Source organism: Microcaecilia unicolor, chromosome 4, assembly GCF_901765095.1.
Source record: "Microcaecilia unicolor chromosome 4, aMicUni1.1, whole genome shotgun sequence".
NCBI classification, from domain to species: Eukaryota; Metazoa; Chordata; class Amphibia; order Gymnophiona; family Siphonopidae; genus Microcaecilia; species Microcaecilia unicolor.
The window spans coordinates 329146686-329172636 of record NC_044034.1 but is presented as its reverse complement, the minus strand read 5'-3'; the positions used below and the strand labels follow the sequence as shown (position 1 = coordinate 329172636).

Below are 25951 nucleotides of genomic sequence, written 5' to 3'. Positions count from 1 at the left end.
TATCTATCTATCTATCTATCTATCTATCTATCTATCTATCTATCTATCTATCTAATCTCTCTCTCTCTCTCTCTCTCTCTCTCTCTCTCTCTCTCTCTCTCTATATATATATATATATATATACTAGCCGTTAAGCCTGTTAAAACGGGTGAGTATTGGTATGGGGGTTTTCCAGGGCCCCCTCCCCTCGCCGCTGCAGGGCCCCCTGCTCTCCTTCCTTCCCTGCCAGCTCCAAGGCCCCCCTCCGTCCCTCCCTCCCAGCTTCAAGGCCCCAGTCCCTCCCCCCCAGCTCCAAGGCCCCCTGCCCTCCCTCCCAGTTCCAAGGCCCCATTCCCTCCCAGCTCCAAAGGCCCCCCTCCGTTCCTTCCCCCATCCCAGCTCCAAGGGCCCCCCTCCGTCCCTCCCCAGCTCCAAGGCCCCCTGCCTGCCTCCCAGTTCCAAGGCCCCATGCCCTCCCAGCTCCAAGGGCCCCCTCCGTCCCTCCCTCCCAGCCAGCTCGAAGGCCCCCTTCTGTCCCTCCCTCCCAGCTCCAAGGCCCCCCTCCTTCCCTGCCAGCTGCAAGGCCCTCTGTCCTTCCCTCCCAGCTCCAAGGGCCCTCTGTCCCTCCCCCTCCTAGCTCCAAGGCCCCCCTCCTGATACCTCCCATATCCAGCATTTCTCCTGCCCTCCCCTCCCTCCCTCCTCCCCCAACGTCGCCGCCGCCGCCCCTCCCCCCCCCCCCGAGGTCACCGCTGTCCCCCTCCACCTGGCCCGGGCCCTCTCTTTGCTATTGAACTTACATCGCTGAAAACGCAGCAGGGCAGATCAGCTGAGCTGCCGTCAGCCTTCCTTCTCTGCCTGTGTCCCGCCCTCGTGTGACGTAACGTAGGCGAGGGTGGGACACAGGCAGGGAAGGAAGGCCGACGGGATCTCAGCTGTTCTGCCCTGCTGCGTTTTCAGCGATGTAAGTTCAATAGCGAAGAGAGGGCCCGGGCCGGGTGGAGGGGGGCCGGCGGCGGCGACTCCGGGTGGGGGGAGCGGTAGCAGCGACCTCAGGGAGAGTGGTTCCCTCCCTCCCCTTCGCACAGTTTCCCTCTCTGTCCCGCCCTCGTCATCACGTATTGACGCGGGGCGGGACAGAGAGGGAAGTCTCTACTGCGCATTTGCGGGTGAGTACGGTCACTCGCATTTTATATGTTTGATAATATATATACAGTGGGGGAAATAAGTATTTGATCCCTTGCTGATTTTGTAAGTTTGCCCACTGACAAAGACATGAGCAGCCCATAATTGAAGGGTAGGTTATTGGTAACAGTGAGAGATAGCACATCACAAATTAAATCCGGAAAATCACATTGTGGAAAGTATATGAATTTATTTGCATTCTGCAGAGGGAAATAAGTATTTGATCCCCCACCAACCAGTAAGAGATCTGGCCCCTACAGACCAGGTAGATGCTCCAAATCAACTCGTTACCTGCATGACAGACAGCTGTCGGCAATGGTCACCTGTATGAAAGACACCTGTCCACAGACTCAGTGAATCAGTCAGACTCTAACCTCTACAAAATGGCCAAGAGCAAGGAGCTGTCTAAGGATGTCAGGGACAAGATCATACACCTGCACAAGGCTGGAATGGGCTACAAAACCATCAGTAAGACGCTGGGCGAGAAGGAGACAACTGTTGGTGCCATAGTAAGAAAATGGAAGAAGTACAAAATGACTGTCAATCGACAAAGATCTGGGGCTCCACGCAAAATCTCACCTCGTGGGGTATCCTTGATCATGAGGAAGGTTAGAAATCAGCCTACAACTACAAGGGGGGAACTTGTCAATGATCTCAAGGCAGCTGGAACCACTGTCACCACGAAAACCATTGGTAACACATTACGACATAACGGATTGCAATCCTGCAGTGCCCGCAAGGTCCCCCTGCTCCGGAAGGCACATGTGACAGCCCGTCTGAAGTTTGCCAGTGAACACCTGGATGATGCCGAGAGTGATTGGGAGAAGGTGCTGTGGTCAGATGAGACAAAAATTGAGCTCTTTGGCATGAACTCAACTCGCCGTGTTTGGAGGAAGAGAAATGCTGCCTATGACCCAAAGAACACCGTCCCCACTGTCAAGCATGGAGGTGGAAATGTTATGTTTTGGGGGTGTTTCTCTGCTAAGGGCACAGGACTACTTCACCGCATCAATGGGAGAATGGATGGGGCCATGTACCGTACAATTCTGAGTGACAACCTCCTTCCCTCCGCCAGGGCCTAAAAAATGGGTCGTGGCTGGGTCTTCCAGCACGACAATGACCCAAAACATACAGCCAAGGCAACAAAGGAGTGGCTCAGGAAGAAGCACATTAGGGTCATGGAGTGGCCTAGCCAGTCACCAGACCTTAATCCCATTGAAAACTTATGGAGGGAGCTGAAGCTGCGAGTTGCCAAGCGACAGCCCAGAACTCTTAATGATTTAGAGATGATCTGCAAAGAGGAGTGGACCAAAATTCCTCCTGACATGTGTGCAAACCTCATCATCAACTACAGAAGACGTCTGACCGCTGTGCTTGCCAACAAGGGTTTTGCCACCAAGTATTAGGTCTTGTTTGCCAGAGGGATTAAATACTTATTTCCCTCTGCAGAATGCAAATAAATTCATATACTTTCCACAATGTGATTTTCCGGATTTAATTTGTGATGTGCTATCTCTCACTGTTACCAATAACCTACCCTTCAATTATGGGCTGCTCATGTCTTTGTCAGTGGGCAAACTTACAAAATCAGCAAGGGATCAAATACTTATTTCCCCCACTGTATATATATATATATACATACTGTAGAATAGTGAGGCCAGCTATGGAGGACAGTCTTGCAAGTAGCTTTAAAAACAGTAAAATGTTCTTTATCTGGTAAACACAATAATCTCAAGCTAATAGCTGTCTTCTAATACAGGTCTTTTTTACTCACTTTCAAAGCGTTTCTTGAAAAAAAAAAACCATCAGAAAGTTGACCACATTAACACTTCCATAATATCAACATGTATGACAGGAGAAATTAATGGTGGCTCATGAGCTCAGATTCAATCTTAATTCATCACCGTTGTTCCCCAACTCATTGATCAAGCTGGTCCAGGAGGCTCAGCTCCAATTCCTTAAAAATCTGCTGCATCAAGGGTGTATCTGAGAAATACTGAGATGTCAAGCTTTATCTGGTCATATGTATATTTACCACTTTAGGTGAATACCTGTGAGAACAGAAACAGAGGATCTTTCTCATTGGCAGAACAGTCCTTGTGTCCCTTTCCTACTTGTCTCCCCTACCCAACTCCAGCGAATGTCAGAAATTCCATGTCTCAAGGATAGGTCAACACAATCCTAATTTTACTCCCATCCCCCCTTATTGGAAGCACTGACTTGAAATTTAGGACTCCATGAGAAATTCAAGAATATCTTTACAAAAATATCTCAAGCCAAGCCAGCCCAGAGAGCAAAAGATTTGACCTGGAGATTGAATTGAACTAAGCCATTGGGCTTGCTTGAGAACCTGGATTGTAATCTAGAACTTTCCATATTTGGGTTCTCAGTTTTAGTGATCATGAACCCATTTTCTAAAGGAAAGTCTACTTTGATCCATTTACTGTGGATTCTAGATTCCCATCAGTGATCATGGGTCAGTTTGAGTATTTTTATTGAGGGGGGAAGAGGGAAGAGAGCACAATTTCCAAAAATTATGTGAAATAAATGGTTGCTTATTTTTCTACAGCAATTTTTATCTGCACTTATTTCTACATAATTATCATTCACCTATGTTATTGAGGGTCAGATGGCCCTTGATAAAGGCAATATGACAAAACTTGGCAGATAAGTTCAGATAAAAATTGCTGTAAAGAAATAAGCAACCATTTATTTTACATAAGTGTTGGAAATTGTGCTCTCTTCCCCCCCCCCCCCCCCCCCCCTCAAAATAAATACTCAAACTGACCCATGATCACTTATGGGAATCTAGAATCCAAAGTAAATAGATCAAAGTAGACATTCCTTTAGAAAATGGGTTGGTGATCACTAAAACTGAGAACCCAAATCTGGAAGTTCTAGATTACAATCCAGGTTCTTAAGCAAGCCCAATGGCCTTAGTTCAATTCAATCTCCAGGTCAAATCTTTTGCTCTCTGGACTGGCTTGGCTTGAGATATTTTTGAAGCAATGATTACAGCCCCATGAAGTGAGTAAGGTCAAAGGGAAGGAAGTCATGGTCATTGCTTAAGTATGATACCTGGACCACAGAAACAGAGAACATGACAGTAAGAAAAGACCACCAAGCTTATTTTCGAAAGTGATCACCGGCCAAAGCAGCCAAATCGGTATAATCGAAAGCGGCTTTTTTCACAGCATCACCGCTTTCCTGTCACCTCGCCGGCGAAAGTTCAAGGGGGAATGTCGGCGGCATAGCGAAGGCAGGACAGGGGCAGACATGGGCGTGGCTACCAGATGGCTGGCCTTCGCGGATAATGGAAAAAAAGTGGAGTTAAGCAGTATTTCGCCGGGTTTACTTGGTCCTTTTATTTTCACGACCAAGCCTCAAAAAGGTGCCCCAACTGACCAGATAACCAGCGGAAGGAATCGGGGATGACCTCCTCTACTCCCCCAGTGGTCACCAACCCCCTCCCACACAAAAAACACAATTATAAACATATTTTTCCAGCCTCAAATGCCTTACCCACCTCCATGACAGCAGAATGTGTTCTATCCTCTGACAGCCTTTCCCTGGTTGTGATGTGGCTCTCGGGTGAGTGTGACACCTTTTCTGTTAGGCGCACTGCAGAGTCACATCAGCAATGCATTGTGGTGGGCGTAGGGTAGTGGGCTCTACTCCCATGGTGCTTTTCCCCCTGCTAACTGGGTCCGAGTGTGCCCTGTTTTGTTTCCGGTAGTCCATGAGGTAGTGGCCATTTTTGTAAGCCAGTGTTAGATCCCTTTCATGTGTTACCCACATTAAAGAACTTAGTTATTACCTTGAATGTGGCCGAAAGAGGGCATTGTACACCATTCTGCCAGCTCTGACCTAATGCTAATCTCAGTACCAGGGAGACTCTTTGCCAGTGGGGCACAACCTCTGATCTGCAGTTAACTGTGAGTAAATGTGCTTATTCAAATAAAGGACTTTTTCAAAGAGATTAGTCTTCAGGTGTCAACTGGTGTGCCAAGGTTATACAGCAGCAACAAGTCCTAGAGGCCTGCGCGTATGCAGGTCCCTGGAGCACTTTTAGTGGATACCGCAGTGCACTTAAGGCAGGCGGACCCAAGCCCATCCCCCCACCTGTAACACTTGTGCTGGTAAATGGGAGACCTCCAAAACCCACTGTACCCACATGTAGTTGCCCCCTTCACCACTAAGAGCTATGGTAGTGTTGTACATTTGTGGGTAGTGGGTTTTGGGGGGGTGGGGGTTGGAGGGCTCAGCGACCAAAGTAAGGGAGCTATGCGTGTGGGAGCCTTTTCAGAAGTCCACTGCACTGACCCTAGGTGCCCAGTTGGTGTCCTGGCATGTCAGGGGGACCAGTGCACTACAAATGCTGGCTCCTCCCACGACCAAATGCCTTGGATGTCGCCGGGTTGGAGATGTCCGGCATTTTTTCCCATTATCGCTGAAAAACAAAACTAGCCATCTCAAACCCGGCAAACTCTGGCATTTGGCCTGGCTAAACCATATTTTCGAAAAAAAAGATAGCCGGCCATCTTTTTTGATAATACATTTCCGGCCAGCTGTTGCGCCGCCGCCAAAATAGATCGCCGGCGATCTATTTCGCCGGCGATGTTCGATTATGCCCCTCCACATGGACTATCCAATCTGCCCAGATCCAGGACCCATGATTGCAGGGTTCCAGAAGATGCTCTGGTGCTTGGCAGGAGCCCCATTGTGATGACCAGTCTAGGAATGTTGAGAAATAGATATAAAATAGAGGGAAAAATTTCTGCATAGTTATAAATTGAAAGCTCATGATGGCACCAGATCCATTATTAAAAGAGAATGCTTATCTCTGGGCATGAACTACTCACTGGTACCCTGTCAGGGTACTTGTGATCTGGGTTTGCCTGTGACAGAGTTAGAATGCTGTGCCTGATGGACATTTGATCTAATCCTGTATGATACATATTATGTTCTTATATCCCATCTGTGATTTTAATTAAGGTAGATGCCCACAGAAGGAAGAAAAAACTGTAACATTAAAAAAAAGAGGAATCTAGTCCTGGATAATAGAAATATTCATGAGCTTAAATATTTACATACAGCAGTGAGACTGAAATTTGACATGTAGCTAATAGTAACTCTTCTATTTTATTTATTTACTACATTTGGATCCCACCTTTCTCCAAGGTGGGTTACAATATTCACATACATAGTTTAAATACTTGACACATATATGGTCTTAGACAATAGTCATATACAGAATTTTATTTTTTTATTTTTTTTGTTACATTTGTACCCCGCGCTTTCCCACTCATGGCAGGCTCAATGCGGCTTATATATTATATACAGGCACATATTTGTACCTGGGGCAATGGAGGGTTAAGTGACTTGCCCAGAGTCTCAAGGAGCTGTCTGTGCCTGAAGTGGGAATTGAACTCAGTTCTTCAGTTCCCCAGGACCAAAGTCCACCACCCTAACCACTAGGCCACTCCTCCAGCATTTGCCATTATGTGGTGAGGAGGAATGATCAGATGAGTGGGTGAAGCTGGTAGTAAGTACAAAACTAAGATAAGAAATAGATAAGTCTTCCTGCGGCTTATAATAAATATAAATTAAGAAGGGGGTTAAACAGATAGGTTTTCATGTGGCTGAGAAGGCTTTTACAAACGGATACGTTTTTAGTAACCACTTGAATTATCGGGTGTCTTCACATGCTCTCGGGTATTCCGGTAGAGCATTCCACAAGGACGGGGCTGTGAAGAAGAAGGCTCATAGTTTTCTCTCTACATAGTTATATGATTTTACGGAAGATAAACATAGCTGATTGGATGTCTCGGATCTTAGTGTTCATTTCATAGAAACATAGAAACATGATGGCAGATAAAGGCCATATGACCCATCCAGTCTGACCATCCTCTGTAACTCCTAATTCTTCCTGTTCCTAAGCGATCCCACCACCTCCACCGGGAGACCATTCCACGCCTCCACCACCCTTTCTGTGAAATAATACTTCCTTAGGTTACTCCTAAGCCTATTCCCTCTTAACTTTGTCATATGCCCCCTCATTCCAGAGCTCTCCTTCATTTGGAAAAGGCTCTCTTCCTGTACATAAATGCCCTTGAGATATTTAAAAGTTTCTGTCATGTCTCCTCTCTCCCTCCTCTCTTCCAGCGTATACATGTTGAGGTTCATAAGCCTGTCCCTATAATTTTTGCATTCAAGACCGCATACTAATTTCGTAGCCGCCCTCTGGACCGAATCCATCCTGTTTATATCTTTCCGTAGGTGCGGTCTCCAGAACTGCAAGCAGTACTCCAAATGGGGCCTCACTAGAGACTTATACAATGGCACAATCACCTCCTTTTTCATGCTGGTCATGCCTCTCTTTATGCACCCAAGCATCCTTCTGGCTTTGACCGTTGCTTTTTCTACCTGTATGGAAGCTTTAAGGTCATCAGACACAATCACCCCCAAGTTCCACTCTTCCTTCGTACACTGAATCACTTCACCCCCTATACTGTACCGTTCCCTCGGATTTTTGCGACCCAAGTGCATGACCCTGCATTTTTTGGGATTGAACCTTAGTTGCCAAATATCAGTCCATTCCTTTAGCTTCGCTAGGTCCTTCCTCATGTCATTCACAACCTCCAGGGTGTCCACCCTATTGCAGAGTTTAGTGTCATCCGCAAAGAGACAAACCTTACCAGACAGCCCTTCCGCAATATTGCTCACAAAGACGTTAAAAGAGCTGGCCCTAGGACCTATTCCTGCGGTACTCCACCAATGACATCCTTTTCTTCAGAGCAAGCTCCATTTACCACTACCCTCTGTCTCCTACCATTCAACCAATTTTAACCCAATCAGTTACTTTAGGTCCCATACCAAGGGCACTCAATTTATTTATCAGTCGTCTGTGCGGAACCATGTCAAAGGCTTTGCTGAAATCCAAGTATACCACATCAAGTGCCCCTCCCACATCCAACTGTTTAGTCACCCAGTCGAAGAAGACAGTCAGATTTGTGTGACACGACCTGCCACTAGTGAAGCCATGCTGCCTTGGGTCCCGCATTCCATGTAGTTCAAGAAATCTCACAATCCTCCTCTTTAGAAGCGTTTCCATTAGCTTACTCACCACTGAGGTCAGACTGACAGGTCTGTAATTCCCAACCTCCTCCTTACTTCCACTTTTGTGCAAAGGAACCACATCTGCCCTTCTCCAGTCCACCGGGACCACTCCAGTTTCTAAGGAAGCATTGAAGAGGCCCGTCAGCGGAGCTGACAGAACTTCTCCGAGTTCCTTAAGCACCTTTGGGTGTATCCCATCAGGCCCCATCGCTCTGTCTAATTTTGGTTTGGCAAGCTCCTCATGAACACAGTCCTCCGTAAATGGGTCTTGGTCCACCATACATCCATCCCCTTTAGCCTCTGTTTTCCGCAGCCCTACCCCCGGTCTTTCATTCGTGAACACAGAGCTAAAATAATTGTTAAGCAGTTCAGCTTTATTCTTATCATCTTCCACATATTTCTCTCCCTCAGCTTTGAGCCTCACAATGCTATTAAGGCACTTCCTCTTGTCACTTACATATCTGAAAAATGTCTTATCCCCCAATTTTACCGTATTAGCTATCTTTTCCTCCATTTGTCGCTTCGCTTTCCTGATAGCTTTTCCAGCTTCTCTTCGCTTATTTAGGTATTCTCTCCTGTCTTCATGTTTCTGAGTCATCTTATAATGTGCAAAGGCTAGCCTCCTTACCCTTATCTTTTCAGCTACTACATTCGAGTACCAGAGAGGCCTTCTTTCCCTCTTACTTTTATGCAATTTTCTAACATAAAGGTTAGTTGCCTTTAATATAGCTCCTTTCAGTCTTGTCCATTGCTTCAGCTGTTCCCATCCCGCTAACTGTTCCTTGAGAAATTCCCCCATCTCGGCAAAGTTAGTTCCTTTGAAATCCAGGACCTTCAATCTCGAATGAGCCCTTTCTTCTGTTTTAATATTGAACCATACCATACGATGATCACTAGATGCCAAATGGTCCGCCACCTTGACGTCAGAAACGTACTCTCCATTCGTAAGCACCAGGTCCAGAAAAGCTCCATCCCATGTTGGTTCTGTTACCCACTGCTGGAACATTCCTTCCTGTAGGGAATCTAAGATCTCTTTGCTTCTAGACAACCCCGCAGCCGGGACACCCCAATCAACATCCGGCATATTGAAGTAACCTATAAGTAGTACTTCCCCTTTCCTAGCTATCTTGCAGATGTATTCAATTAAGTCCCTGTCCATTTCCTCCGACTGTGAGGGTGGTCTGTATACCACTCCGATATAAATACATTTTCCTTTCCCTCTTTCCAGTTTAACCCATAGCGCTTCTTCCATACCCCACATGTCCTGCAGTTCTGTCACTTGGATATCACTCTTAGCATATAATGCCACACCTCCACCCTTTTTTTCCTACTCTGTCCTTCCTGAATAGATTATAGCCAGGTATAGCAACATCCTGGTCATGGTTCTCTGTGAACCACGTCTCCATGACCACCACTAAATCCAAGTCCGCTTCCATCATTGCAGCCTCAAGATCTAGAAGTTTGTTTCCCATACTACGGGCATTGGTATACAAGGCTCTCCAGATTTTACTCTTTTTATTCTCTTCTATAGAGGCATTAGATTTCCTACTTTCCTTGGGGTTAATTATGGCTTCGTGGCCTTTTATACCCATCCCCATCAATTTTAGTTTAAAGCCCTCTTTAGTACTTTGGCCAGCCTGTTGCTGAAGACACTCCTTCCCTTCCTTGACAGATGGACACCATCACCATTCAGTACCTCTTGGAAAATCATCCCATGGTCTACAAAACCAAAGCACTCTCATCGGCACCAACTACGCAGCCATGCAATTATCTCCAAGATGCGAGCTTCTCTCATTCGACCTTTACCTTTGACAGGGAGGATCGATGAGAACACCGCCTGCGCACCTAGATGCTTCACCCTCTGACCTAAAGCCACGAAGTCTCGTATGATATGTTCAGTAGGATATTTAGCTGTATCATTTGTGCCAACATGGATGAGTAGCATAGGAGCATGGTCCATAGGCTTGATGAGTCCAACAATCTTTCCACAATATCATGAATCTTGGCACCAGGCAGACAGCACACCTCTCTGGACAACATATCTGGCCGGCAGATGGGCACTTTGGTACCCCTGAGAAGTGAATCTCCAACCACCACTACCTTTCACTTTCTTTGGGCCAATTGTCCAGCTATGATGACATTTTTTGTTATTGTTTCCTCTTGTTTTTTAGATGTTTCTAGCTCTTCTACCTCCAGGGCTATGAACCGATTCTTTAGTTGAATAGAAGGTGGAGTTGGAGGACTGATCTTGTGGGACTTGGTGACCTGCTTCCAGCTGTGCTCTGTCTGCCCAAGATCTTCTCTCCCTTTGCTGGAAGTCCTCAATGTTTTGACCTGCGTCTCTGGGTCAAATTTCTGGTTGTCCCAGATGTTTCTTAGTCTTGCCACTTCTTCTCTTAGTTCTTGTACTTCTTTCACAAGGGACTCAATGTATGTACATTTATCACATGAAACCAAAATCTTGTCTTGGTCCAAGGGTTTGGTCTTGACAGTGGTAGAAGCTGTAATGAAAGCAGTAGCTTTAGGGGTTCTTTGTTTCTTTACCATAGTTCCAAATGTAGGGGCTATTGTACTTGTGATAATAAAATACGTAGTCTGTCACACAACTGCCTGTTATTTCTCCTACTCCTGGGATATAGGGGGGTAGGTAGTTAATGTGTAGTTTTAGGGTAAGAACTGAGAACCTGTTAAGATTTACTGTGTGGGTGGAATTCAATGTATGTATCTGACTATTTGAAATTCAGTGACTGAGCTTTTTCCTTCAGGGTATTTGGGTTTTTTTTTTCCCCCTCTCCTTTCCCTGATGTACCGGTTGGTTGTAGACCTAATTCAATAGATTAATCTTGCAAAGTAAAGATCTAGAATAAATCTGATCCTGATCTGTGGGTATAGCTGATTAACAATGATTTTTTGATTATACTGCCAATACGGTACTGCCAACAGTGAGAGAAGCTTGATGAACAAGTTTAAGGATATATAATGAGAATAGCAACCTATGGATATGTTAACAGAGGTCCTTTTTATCTAGAGCGGGAAGCCCCTGATGCTGAGCAGAAGGCTGGGGATATGAATGGTTTACTTTTCAAAAACAGTTGTAATTTGGATGGAGTTAATTTGTGATAAGTAGAGTTTTTAGGAAAGCTATCACAAGATCACAAGATTAGCAGAATTGGTATGATTTCAGTTGGTATGATTGGAGGGCATTTCGAAAGAAGGCTGGGTCTGCCCCAAATATATGTTGATGTGTCAGCACAGGAGTCTTGAATTGCATTCTGTATGGTACAGGAAGCCAGTGCAGTTTTTTTAAATGTTGGAGTGATGTCTTCGGACTTTGAGATTCCAATCATTCAGCTGCATTTTGGATGACCTGTAGAGCTTGCATTCAGGATGCTGGTATGTCCAGAAATAGCAAGTTGCAGTAATCAATTTTTGTCAGTACCATGTGAAGTACTATGTCATATGCCTTACAACACAGCAAGATAAACAGTTAATCCTCATATTTCAGAATTAAGCAAAAATGGTGATTATAATCACTAGCAGCACCCCCTTTTACCAGCTCCAAGCCTCTTCTCAAAATACCACTCCCTAATGTAACCTATGGGTTAAATTTTATAAGATTATCTGGCTCATTCTGAATCTGGTGTGGAGACAGTGAGCAGTGCAGTTAAACTGAGTGGTCTGTGTGCATGCGCTGAGTGTTCCGCATGCTGATAGAACTCTCAGGAGAGTGACAAACAGGTCAGGCTGGCAGTTGGGATGGAGCTGTATTGATGAGAAGATGTTACTAGGAAAAGACTGGAAGAAAGTTTATACTGGAGATCATCACCTGAAAGAAAAGGTGCCCACCGTTCAAGAGAGAGAGAGAAAACAGAGAGAGCAGCTAAGTGACTGAGACTATTTTAAAAAGTGCACAAAAGAGAAAATAGTAAAGGAAACCTGAACAATAAGAGAGAGATAACTAAGGAAAAAAAGAGTAGAGTTACATGTTGAGATCCTTGAGGGTCTATGGAAATCTGAAAGACAGGAGAAAAGGAATGTTAAAGAATCTAGTGTTTTGTAAAATTGAATGTGCTTACATGATTTATGTACCTAACATTTATAGTTATCTGAAAATGCTCCCAATGTTTAAACCTGTAATTGAAATACATATGTTGAATGTGCAAGTTGGTAAAATTTAATTAACATTTAAATATTCACTAATAAAAAAATATTTTCTTTTTGTTAAACTCCCTGGTTGGTGTTATTTCGGGGAAACACTGTGACATATTTGGTACCATCATTGTAATACCTTGCTCTGCCACCAGGGGGTTTACATATTCACACAAGCCTAGGTTGCTGCTTCTGGTTGCCATGGTCCTTGGCATCCAGAAGAGCAACCTAGGCTTGTGGGAATATGAATCAAGCCCTGAAGTTGAAAGGGTCCGGCAACCCAGGTCTAGTCCAACACAGTGGTGCCAGGTCTATCAGACCACCGAGGTCCTGACCCTCTCGTCTGAAGAGTTGGTTCTGATGGAAGAGAAATTACATAAGATTGAGAGGGCGTTTGAAAAGTTGGTTGAGGAAGAAAGAAGGAAAAAGGAGGAAGCTGTGGAAAATTTGGGTGTTCAACAGGACGTGGAGTCACAGGTTCTGGTGTTTGAAGAAGAGCAGCCAGTGACAGAGGGGAATGGAAATGAAGAAGCCTCAGTTCCTGAGTTGGTGGAATCACTTCCTAAATCAATATTGTTCTCTCACTCTGAAGAAGTTGAGCTGCTAGAAAGAGAAGTGGTAAATGAGGATCCTCCGGTGATACAACCACACAGGGAACCTGCGCAAGAGGAAGAGCTCCAGGTGGAGAATTCTCTGGAGGAGGAGATGTTGGAGCAGCAGGAAATTTTGGAACCCCTTGCGGAAAACAGAAACCTCCAGGCAGATATTGATGAGGTAAAGAAAAAAAATCCTGAGAGCAATAGTCCTGAAAATTTAATATGGTCAGAAATAAGTGAATCAGCACAGTCAGAAAAGATTGAATGGACAGTCAGTTCAGAAAGAAAAGAAATGGTACTGAAGGAAACGTTACCAGAATCTGAAAATAAATACAATAAATTGAGGAAATTGTGATCAGGAAGACACTAAAGAAATAAAGCAAAGAGAAGTAAGGGGCCAGGATAAATTGACAGAGATGCAGCTAGAGTCTGTTGCGGGGCAAGAACTGCAACTGTTTTCCTGGCCTGTGAGACGAAAAGGTACAGATGGGGAATTGGACTTCAGTCAGAGAGATCCAGCCAGAGAGTGTAAGGTGGAGAAGCATATAAGAAGACGCAAGGAAAGAAAGACCTACGATTTCAAGAAGAGGAAAAAGAAGAGACATTTTGTGACTGAGGGGTGACTCTGACCTGAGGGAAGGACTGTGGTTTACCCAGAAACAACCTTGTCTGTTTCTGCTAGAGACTGTGCAATCAGGAGGTAACATGTAATTACTTTTTTGTGCTTGTGGTAAAAGAAAAGTATATTAAAACATATTCACCACATAAAAAAAATTGTGATAAAAACTGAAGTTAAAAAGGGTGGCATGTAAAACTTAAATATATATGTGGGTAAAGTGCATGGAAATTGAAATGTTGGGGATAGTTGAAGATGTATTTATTAGACAACTGTAGATGGAATGGATTGTCTAAGGGGGTGTTGGTTTTGGTGTGGTGTTTGGAAAAAAAATTATTATATACACTAAGCTCCCATGAGCCCTACCCATATTCTCTTTCCTCCACCCCCTCCTTCTACCTAACCTTCTTCAAACTTGTTCTTATCCACCCAGCACCCCCAAATTCACCCATTCTCTTCTATCCTACCTATCCCTTCCCCCCATTTTCTTATACCCCATCCTCAAATCTGTGCCAGGCTGCCGCCTGTTTGTGTCTGACCTCCCTATTCGGTCTTGGTCAGTCCCTATCCAGGAAGAATGCATACTCTTTCCTGATAGTTTGTGCATTTGTGATGGTTCACACATGTGTGCACTACTGGAAAAAAGCACACACTTTCAAAAAAGGTGCATACTCTTTCAGAAGGGCATGCGCTATTAACAACACATGAAAAAAACCATGAAATTTCATGTTCTTCCTGTCTGTCTTTATTTGCCAATGACATGGGATATATGGTTGACATTTTGTATGTCATTTCAAACAAATGCACATCCCTACTAGCTTCTTGACTCATACAAAGATAAGGACTAATAAGCTTTTCTTTCTTTTGTCTCGCAGTGCCGATAGTCCCCACTTTCCTTTATGACACCGAATATCAGAATGAGAACAGCTCCAGAGAGCGCCTACAACACACTGTCTCAGCGCCTCGTGCCTACTTTTCTGTCTTCTCTTATTACTATAACACCACTGTCCATGTCCTGGAAGACACTGCCAGAAAGTCCAATGAGGAACCAGGGCCCACACAAACTGGTGCTCCATTCACGGCCTTGTACAGTACTCTGCCACCCGGGAAGCACTGCGTGGAGGGTGAAGAGTTTCTCACCAATGAGAATGTGAGGGTGGGACTCCTGTTCTCATCAAAAGCCCTGGTTCAGCTGCTGGTCAATCCATTTGTGGGTCCACTGACTAACAGGTATAGTCAGTCATTAGAAGGTTTCTCCTATAGGGCTGTCTCTGCTAGATCTCTCCAATACAATTCTTAATATTCTATAATGGAAAGAAAGCACCTAATTCCTTTGAAGGATAGGCTTCTACCAAGCATCCTCAGGGCACCCAGTTATAGAATTGCCCCCAATAGCTTTTGAAAATTGATCTGTTAGATCACACTGCCTTGGGTGAGTTTCTTCAAAGAGGTAGTACGTAAATCCTAAGAAATAAATAAATAAATACCATGGGGCTCATTTTCAAAGCCCTTAGACTTACAAAGTTCCATAGGTTACTATGCAACTTTGTAGGTCTAAGTGCTTTGAACATACCCCTCATTATCCCCCCTGTTTACTAAAGCTTAGCTCGAGTTATCTGCAGCAGGCCCCATTTTATTCCTATGGGCCCTGGTGCAGATAACTCGAGCTAAGCTTTAGTAAACAACCCCCTGTATATTTACTCATATAGGACTAGATTCTATATATCACGTCAAAAGAATCGGTGTGGAAAAAAACTATGCCTAAGCATATTCTATAAACTATGCCTAAATTAAGCATTGTTTATAGAATACGCCTAGCGCCCATCCGACTGACTAAATTTAGACATGGGCAATTACACCAAGTAAAACTTGGTGCAAATGTTGATGTCTAAATTAGGCATGGACCGGGTGTATTCTATAACAACACACATAGTTTCTAGAAATGCCCATGACCCGTCTATTCCACACCCATGGCCACATCCCCTTTTCAGCTATGCGCCTTAGAATTTACACGCATTACTTTACAGAATATGCTTAGACAGTTGTGCATGTAAATTCTAATTAATGCCAATTAGTGTCAATAATTGCTTGTCAATAGGCAATTACTGGTGCTGATTGGCTTGTTAACGAATTAAGTTGCATGTGCAAATCCAGAATATGACCAGATTTGCATGCACAACTTAAGACACACTATATAGAATCCAGAGGTTAGGAGGAATTCTATATATGGCTCCTAAAAAAACTGGCACTGAAGAAAACGTGCTTAGCACTATTCTATAAATCTTGCTTAAAGTTAGGCATGGTTTATAGATTAAGCCTAGGGCCTGTTCCCATGACTAAAATTTAGGTGTTGCCACTTACACCAACTAAAACCTGGTGCAAATGCCTGCGCCTAATCTAGGTGCGGATCGGGCACTGTAACACTGCACATAAATTTTAGGTGTGCACAAGACCCACCTACGCTCCTCTCATGGCCACATCCCCTTTTGAGATCTGCATGGTAGAATTTATGCACACCACTTCATAGAATATGCTTAGCAGGTTGTGCGTGAAAATTCTAATCAGTGCCAATTATTGTCCGATAATTGCTTGTTAGAGGCCAATTATCAGCACCGGTTGGCTGGTTAATCAATTATATTACACGCACAATTTGGCCGCACAGCCAAAATTGTGCGCATAACTTTAGTCGCCATTCCCCAGATTCTATATAGCGCACCCAGAGATCGGTACCGAAATCCAAGCCTATTCCATAACAATGAGCATAACTTAATTGGCTTAACAAGCTAACTAGCGTTGATAACAGCTCTTAACAAGCAATAGTGAGTACTAATTGTCAATAATTAGAATTTATGTGCACAACTTGCTAAGCACATTCTGTAATGCGGTGCGCCTAAGTTCTAGCGTGCGCTGGCAAAAAGGGGTGTGGTTATGGGCAGAGAAATGGGCATTTCATGGGCATTCTGAAATTTACACGTGTAGTTATAGAATGTGGCCCAGTGCACCTAAATCGCTACGTCCTAACTCTACAAATCCATCTATTCATTACCTGATCCTGCAACAACGGCAATGACTCAGATCACATCTCCTCCAATTTTCACTATGCTTACCCTGACCCTATCCCCTGATTATCTCTATCTAGCCTAAAACTAGCACCTCCTCCTACCACCTTACCCCTTCTCCTCATATTATTATCTACCTACACATCTCCATTACTCTGCATCTCCTTTACTCTGCTCAGCTTAGCCTGTACTCTCTACACTTTACTTTGTAATCCTACTACTATGTAAGCCGCATTGGACCTGCTATGAGTGGGAAAGTGCGGGGTTCAAATGTAACAAATAAATAAATAAATCTATGCACTGGGTTTTATGCCATGTTTTCGTTGGTATAAATGGAGGCGCATAGATTTAGGCACTCATATATATCAACTAAGCGCATTCTATATACCGTGCCTAAATCTAGGTGCTGCTTATAGAATACGCTTAGTTGGCATTGATTTCCACACTGATTTTTTTAGGCGCCATATATATATAGAATCTCCCTCCATATTTAGAATCCAGGGGAAAACGTTCATATTATACATTTTATTGCAAAACATGTTTGGCTTCTGCATGTTATATCAGGTTTTTTTTTTAAATAGGGCATATTCTGGATGTAAATAACCCAATAAATTTCTTTTTCTTACCCTGGTAACAGCTGTGACAATCAAAATGTGTGCAACTGTCTCTGAATGGCTCCACAGTGTGTTATAACCATGTGTTCCCTGAATGGATACATCAGTTCCACCTTATGCGACAGCGCATTATATGAGTGGGCATGCTAAATCTTTTTTTTCTTACTTGAATGTGTCATTTCCATGCGGTATATGCATGTGTGCATTGCACAGTTGAGTGCGTTATTTGAGTAAAAATATGAGTAACATGCCTTTTCCCATTATTTGCCATAATAAATGAGAATTAGATGTTTTAGGATTGTGTTGCCTAAATGCAACATTTATACATCTCTGTCTATCTCTGGCTTCGGAAGGCTCATTGAATTTTCTTGTATAGGATCGGATACCACATCCCCATGTTTGCTGGCTTTGTCATCATGTTTCTCTCCACCATCAGTGAGTATTTCTTCCTGTCTTCCAGCTTATGCCACCTATGCTAGGAATGTGCACTAGAAATGTCACAATGCTCTATCTATGGTAAAACAGACAATACAGTATCCCCAGGATTCTATAAAAGTTGCCCAATTTGGGCATGGATCCCAGATTGGCACCCAAAATACTTAGTTGATGGACTTCAATGATTTAATTATTGGAGCTAACAATCACTTAATTGGCACTAATTATGATTTTGGGTGCCAATCTGGCAATGGGCTATTCTGTAACTATGGGTGCCTAACTTGGATCATGCACAACTCAAAAGTGGGTGTGACCATAAAAGGTGCATGAGCAGGTCAGTGTCATTCACAAAAAATGTGCCCAATTTGCGTGACAGGTTTTACACCAGGTTTATGCTGGCATAAGTCCTTGCATTCAAAGTTGAGTGCCAAATTCAACACTCAAAGCTATTTTATAAAGCATGCTCATCCAGGAAAGCCCTTTATAGAATAGCATCGAGCACCAAATTTTTGGTACTATTTATAGAATCTGGTCCTATTTAAAGACAGCCCCAGGACCAACGTTTCAGAATATAAGAATGCAGAGCCTATGAGGAATTACAGAGCAAATGATCTTCTAGGAGAAATTTGGACTATATATAGGAGAGGATAGCACAGCAGTGGAGAAGATGTAAGGGCCAATAGCCTACATATTCTTAAAGGAAATCACACTCCCAGCAGATATGCACATTTCATTATGTCTGACGTGCATAGATAGAGCCAGTGTCTGAAGAATCTCCTTCTCCCACCAGATACCAGTAAAAAAAGGCCTGTTTCTGACACAAATGAAACCGGCGCTAGCAAGGTTTTCCTCGGAGTGTGTATGTTTGAGAGAGTGTGTGTGAGAGTGACTGTGAAAGAAAGAGAGTGAATGTGCGAGTGTGTGTGTGTGACAGAGAGAGAGTGAGACTGGGTGCGAGTGTGTCTGTGAGAGAGAGAGTGTGTGTGAGACTGAGAGTGTGTGCCATGGGCCCCCCTTTCCTCCCTCCCTCCCTCCCTCCCTCCCTCTCAGTTCCAGGGTCGTCCCCTCCCTCTGAGTTCCAGGGTCGTCCTCTCCCTCCCGAGTTTCAGGTTCCCCCCTCCCTCTGAGTTTCAGGGTCCCCCCTCCTTCCGGGTCCCCCTCCCTCCCTCTCTCTGAGTTTCAGGGTCCCCCTCCCCTCCCTCTCTCTGAGTTTATGGGTCCCCCTCCCTCCCAGTTCCAGGGTCGTCGTCCCTCCCTTCCTCCCTCCCTCCCTTCCATTTCCAGCACCCCTCCCTCTGAATTTTAGAAGTCATCTTTACTTACCAAGTCGGGGTTACGGCGGCTGTCAGCAGCGGTAAAAGGCGTGCAGGCTCAGCCCTTCTCTCTCTCTCAGCTCTGGTCCCGCCCTCATTTCCTGTTTCTGCAAGGGCGGGACCAGAGCTGAGATAGCGAGAGAAGGGCCGAGCCTGCACGTCTTTTACTGCTGCTGACGGCCACTGTAAACCCGACTTGGTAAGTGAAGATGACTTTTAAAATTTGGAGGGAGGGGTTCCCATGCCCCTCCATCGGGACATTTTGCGAGGACGTCTTCAGCAAAACTTGGATGTCCCTTTCGATTATTCCCCTCTTTGCGACCCCTGAGGTCTTTTCCTCCTATTATAAATTTTAGAGTGGATCTATTTTTGCTCACTTTTGTGTGATATTTAGTATTAGAGTGTGAACTATACAAGCCATTTTTCTCTTTGGATTAAGTGAGTCTATAACTATAGGCCATAGAGAGCTAGATTATTAAAAGGAATTAATGCATTAGCATGTATTAATGCTATTAGTTTAGTTTTTTTAATAAGTCCAATTGTATAACATGGGACCTGCATTAATAATGTGGGTTAGTGTGTATTAGCATATACTAATGAGCAAGTGCACCTCAGTAAATCTAGCCCAGAATGCTTAATAATGTGACTCAGATCAGTAGGACTGGCACATTGTCACCCTTGTGTGCCAAGAGACAGGAAGCCCTATGCCTCTGTTCCCATTGTCTAGCTTAAAAAATGAAGCCTCAGCTCACAAATATGATAGACATTTCACTGTTTCTCTACCCTGTCTTGCCTGCAGTGTTTGCTTTCTCAAGCACCTACACGCTGCTGTTTGTGGCTCGGGCACTTCAAGGAATCGGCTCTTCCTTCTCATCTGTGGCAGGTAAATGATGCCAGGTGGGAGTCACCTAAAGACAGTCCTAATATTGTCACCAGTATATACCAGATCTTCTGGTGCATTCTAAACATTAGAACAAAGTTTTCCCTTCTATTTGTTCATTCATGCTTCTGAAATAAGACTCACTGAATTCTCTTGTTCACTTTTTTCTGGTTTATAGCTCTAGCATATGTGAAGGCAAATTTTCAAAGCACTTAGACCAACAAAGTTCTATAGGTTACTATGGGGTTCATTTTCAAAAGAAAAAAATGTCTAAAAACTGGCGTAAAGTAGCATTTGGACATTCTTCTCTCCACAACATCCAAGTCTGTATTTTTGAAACCCATTTTCTTGATGTTTTTCTATTCTGTTCATCTGCAGTGCATCCAAATCTCAAGGGGGCATGTTAAGGGCAGGATCTGGGCATTGCTAAGACCTAGACATTTTTCAGTCATACCAGAACAAAACGAAAATGTCCAGGACTAAAACTAAGATGTTTTGAGCTAGACCTGTTTTAATAATGACTAAGCCACAAAAAAGTGCCCTAAGTGACCACTGGAGGAATAAAGGAATGACCTCCCCTTACTCTCCCAGTGGTCACTTACCCCCTTCCACCTCCCAAAGATGTAAAAGAAACAGTACATACCAGTCTCTATGACAGCTTCAGCTGTTATAGCCAATCCTATTAGAGCAGCAAGTAGGTCCCTGGAGTAGCCTAGTGGTCAGTGGAGTGCACTGTGGAGATGGAGATCCAGGCCCATATCCCACTCTAACTGTTACACTTGTGGTGGAATGTGTCAGCCCTCCAAAACTCACCAAAAACCTACTGTACCCACATATAGGTGACCCCTTCATCCATAATGGCTATTGTAGTGATGTACAGTTGGGGGCAGTGGGTTTTGGAGGGTGCCCCATTGTGTGGCCAGTTTGCTAATGGCTTGACTTTGTGCATTTTGCACTTGGACTTTTTTTTCCCAAAAATGGACCAAAAAGATAAACACATAGAGCACAAAAACATCTAGCGTGTGGCAATGTTTGGGAAAAAAAGATAGACGTTTTGCTGTTTCAAAAATGACTATATCTGCTATTTGGACTCTGGACTTAGACCTCATATTGAAAATGCCCCTCTATTTAACTTTGTAAGTCTTTGTGTTTTAAAACGAGCTCCATAGTATATTAGGAAACAAGGTAATGATATCTTTGGAGGCTAGTTACAAATGTACTGTGGACTGCCCAGAAGTGGCAGGGATTCATACTGAAAATCAAGATGTAATGGAGACAAATGGACTTCAGTATGGTGGGGATTCATGAGTGTAGTGATAAGGACTATAATAACATTGTGTATCCAGAGTGGTACATCTATCTGAACTAGACAAAACCAGCAAAGTTGGTCAAAGGAAAGAAGAGCTGCCATAATCATCACCAATCAATGTTTATTGAGAAATGACCCAACTCTGCCAAGTTCTGTCATAATAGGGGTCATCTGACCCTCAATAACATAGCTGAACGACAATTATGTGGAAATAAGTGCAGATAAAAATTGCTGTAGAGAAATAAGCAACCATTTATTTCCACATAATTGTTCTTCAACTATGTTATTATTGCTATGTTATTGAGGATCAGATGACCCCTGATGCAGGTGGTATGCCAAAACTTGGCCAAGTTGGGTCCTTTCTCAATAAATATTGATTGGTGACGATTATGGAAGCTCTTCTTTCCTATGACCACCTTTGCTGGTTTTGTCCGTTTATATTCAGCAGAGGTTTCCTCCGTCTCTTCTTTTTGACATCTATCTGAACTACCTTACAGGCATAATGAACTATTTTCATTAAACTCAGAGTCTTGAATCTTTTTCTTTCCAGGCCTGGGGATGCTAGCAAGTGTTTACACTGATGACTTGGAAAGGGGCAATGCCATGGGGATAGCACTAGGGGGACTGGCACTGGGTGTTCTTGGTAAGTAGGAATTTGCTTTCAAAGATTTCAGCAAAGTTAGATCCCAAATCATTTCTTATTGCTCTGTCATATAGTTCTCCTAACTTGTCCACTATGTTCTTATTTCTTCTCTGTCCCTCCACAATCTCTATTTTCTTTTGCTCTTTCTTCTCAGGTTTCCCTTACATATCACTCTTGTTAGCATGTTTTACATACTATCAGGTCAATATTCTGCTGATGTGGTCCATGCTTCTTTTAATTGCCAGCCTCCTCATCTGAATTAAATCCAGATATCCAGACCACTATCTAGATAGATGCAATATTGAGTCCGCTATCCAGATAGCAAACAGGATCAGGTTAGGACTGACATTTCGCTGTCCGTACTTTAGCTTGATAAATTTTTCTTTTTTATTTAATTTAATTCTTTAATATCTTGGCCTCATTATCTAATAATTGTGGACTAACTGATTATTAACATTTTCGTGATAATTGATGATATGTAATTTCTTTTTCCTTATTTCTTTAGTTGCATTGTAATAATGTGATTGTAATATTTTGAAATTGATTAAAAAAAACCTTATACCCTACTTAAACCTAAGTAGTTCACAACATAACATATATAATCATAAAATCAAAACAAAAACATACAATATAACCAACATCATCCCCCTTTAAAAAAAACTACCAAGAGCTGCTAGTCCCTAACTGCTTCACATGAGGAAGCCTGTACAAAAGAAATGGGTTTTCAAAAGATTCTTAAATTGTCCTGCATGCTCACAGAGGCAGAGATAACCAGGCAAAGCATTCCATAATAGCGGTCCTGCAGCCCTTGTAAGCACATAGGTCCATTCTATATATGGTGCCTAGATTCCGTGCGGAGATATGCATATAACTTAATTGGTGTAACAAGGTACTCAGCATTTTTAAAATTACTAACAAGCAATAATGAGCATTAATTGGCAATTATCACAATTTATGCGTGGAAATTGCTAAGCGTATTCTATAAAGAACTGCGCCTAAATTGCAAAGTGTGCAGTTTAAAATAAATGCATGTAGCTTAAAAGTGGCATGTGTATGGGCGTATTTATGGACATTTCATGGTCGTTCTAAAAATTCCATGTATAATTACAGAATATGGGTCAGTGCGCCTAAATCTACACGCTCGAATTTACACCAGGTTTTTATTGGCGTAAATGGGTACATATAGATTTAGGCGCTACTGTATCAACTAAGCGTATTCTATACACCGCACCTAAATCTTATAGAATACACTTAGTTCCGTGCAGATTTTTTAGCGCCATATATAGAATCTGGGGGATAATGTGTGGTCCCTAACAAATCAGTTGCCATCTTCTTCACAGAATCTGATCTAAGACCTGTAGCTGATACATTTTTATAACAAAATGTAAGTACCATGGAACAATCCCATAGACAGTCTGATGCAACAAACATAAAACTTTAAACTGTATTCTAAAGCGCACAGATAACCAATGTTGCTGCCTCAAAGTGGGAATCATATGGTCCCACTTCGAGGCACCCACCAGCACCTTTGCTGTAGCATTCTGCACTACCGATAAGGCTTTTATTCTAGCATTAGATACCCCCAAATACAAAGAGTTACAGTAATCCACCCTCAATATAATCATAACTCGTTTTTGGATAATTGTGGGATACAAGAATGAATAAATAAAATAAATAAATAAATACTCTGCACAACATTACAAAAATCAGAAAAAGTCAACATTGGCTTCAACTAATGCAACAAATCCAGAGGTGGCCGGTTCAAATCCCGCTGCTGTTCCTTGTGATCTTGGGCAAGTCACTTAACCCTCCATTGCCTCAGGTACAAACTTAGATTGTGAGCCCTCCTGGGACAGAAAAATTTCCAGTGTACCTGAAAGTAACTCACCTTGAGCTACTACTGAAAAAGGTGTGAGCAAAATCTAAATAAATGCAACTGAGCAAAAGATGCTCAAACAACATTGCCAGTTTGAATTTGAATAGTTAAATGGGCATCCAACACCTGCTCCCCCCCAGCAACTTTGTTTCACTCCATACAGGCATATCCACACCACACACCTGCACTTTTTGGGGCCACCTTACATCCACCACTCTCCCCACAACCATAATCTCAGTTTTCTCCAAATTTAAAGCAAGCCTGTGCTTCACCGTCCACGCAATCACCCCCATATAAGCTGAAATCTGATCTGACAAAACAGAGCCCCATACTGTTATTGGGGAAAAAATTGCACATTATCAGCATAAAGGCATGATCACATACACTTGATGCAAATGCCCACACTCAGATGATAGTCAGAATGCATGTTAATTGCATATTCTGGGGTCCTTTTACTAAGGTGCACTAACAAATTTAGCATGCAATAATGATTAGCAAGCACTCAGTGACGTTCCTGGGGGGTGGGTGGGTGCGGTCCGCCCCGGGTGCATGCCGCTGGGGGGGGGTGCCGCGTGTGCCTGTCCTTTGTTCGTTCCATGCTCCCTCTGTCCCAGAACAGGTTACTTCCTGTTCCAGGGCAGAGGGAGCATGAAATGAACGAAAGACAGACGCACGCGGCACCCCCCCAGCGGCATGTACCCGGGGGGGGTTCTTTCACGGGGGGGGGGGGGCGGCGCTGCACCCGGGGGGTGGGGCGCATCGGCGATCCGCTCCAGGTGTCAGCCCCCCTAGGAACGCCATTGCAAGCACTAAATCTGATAAGGCACCCATAGGAACGACAAGACACCCATAGGAACATAATGGGCATCTTATCATTTAGTGCACGTTACTCATTAGCACAAGCTAAATCTATTAGCACACCTTAGTAAAAGGGTCCCTCTATAAGTTACATGCATATTTGCATACTCCATCCAAACTCTGCCCTTGGGCTTGCCCATCAGCAAATATCATCAGAATATAGTGCAGAAGATCACATGACACCTTCCAGCATGAACACATAGAGTTCACTCTCCCACCAGCACTTACTTAAATTGTTGATTATAACAGCTTAACTGGCTCATCTTTAAGATATGACTCTAAAAATTATATAACTAATACATATGGCGCATAGATCAACTAAAAATTGCAGCTCATCTGCAGCTCAATCCACTCCGAAGAGGCCTAAGAATGATCCCTCCACACCGGAAAAGGTGATGCGGGCACCATTACCATTACACTTGCCCGATAAAACAGACGCTCCTAACTTAAGATGAACTTTCAGCTGAAAACTTATAAGTTTGGCTGAAAATAGGGGACAAATTTAGGAGCCTAACTTAGAAGCATAAATTTAGGAGCTCAGCTTTTTATACCTAAGAAGCCTCTAAGGGGCCCTTTTATTAAGTTGCAGTAAAAAGGACCCTGCGCTAGCAGTGGAAGCCATTTTTGCCTCGTGGTGAGCCCCTTTTTCCCACAGTGAGTAAGAAGGTCGAAAAAAGACATGGCCGTGTGATAAGATTGCTCGTATTGTGTGGCCATGTGGGGGAGGAGCACTTACTGCCACCCACTGAGGTGGCAGTAAGGGCTCCCACGCTAACTCAGTGGTAACCAGGTAGCATATGGCGTTGTCCGATTACCACTGGGTAACCCCCTGTGGAAATATTTTTTGAATATTTCCACTAGTGCCAGAAATGCCGCATGCTGGGGGTGGAACTATCGCCGGCACCTGCCTTGGGCCAGTGGTAGCTCCAGATTGGCACACAGTAAGCCTGAGGTGGGCTTACCGCTGCTTAGTAAAAGGACCCCTAAGTGCTGTACGTGAATGCTCAAACTGATGTTCTGTGTTTTTCAGTTGGTGCTCCTTTTGGAAGCGTCATGTACGACTTCGTTGGGAAAACAGCTCCCTTCCTCATTCTGGCATTCTTGGCTCTGCTGGATGGAGGTGAGTGGGAATCTCTCTTGTGCCTTCTTGTTCTACAGGGTGTTAACCCTCTCTTGAGTGTCCACTACAGAATGCACAGTGGACAGTCTCTTCCTGAATAAGAAACAGAAATGCATGCATCTTCAATAAGAAAATGGAGTGATGCTCAGCCTTCATCCACTATAAGGGTAACAACCACAAAGGAAGATACTCACCCTCTT

General features: G+C 43.7%; 1 protein-coding gene across 2 annotated transcripts in view; it reads left to right on the top strand.

Annotated features, from left to right (window-relative positions):
- Positions 1 to 25951, top strand: part of SLC18A1 (solute carrier family 18 member A1) — a 65762-nt gene that overhangs the window by 14475 nt on the left and 25336 nt on the right. For both annotated transcript variants that reach the window (XM_030201969.1, XM_030201970.1), the window contains exons 3-7: positions 14520 to 14874; positions 17694 to 17752; positions 19865 to 19948; positions 21805 to 21897; positions 25662 to 25751. In XM_030201969.1, coding sequence (XP_030057829.1) covers positions 14520 to 14874; positions 17694 to 17752; positions 19865 to 19948; positions 21805 to 21897; positions 25662 to 25751 — 681 coding nt within the window. The remainder of the gene's footprint in view (positions 1 to 14519; positions 14875 to 17693; positions 17753 to 19864; positions 19949 to 21804; positions 21898 to 25661; positions 25752 to 25951) is intronic.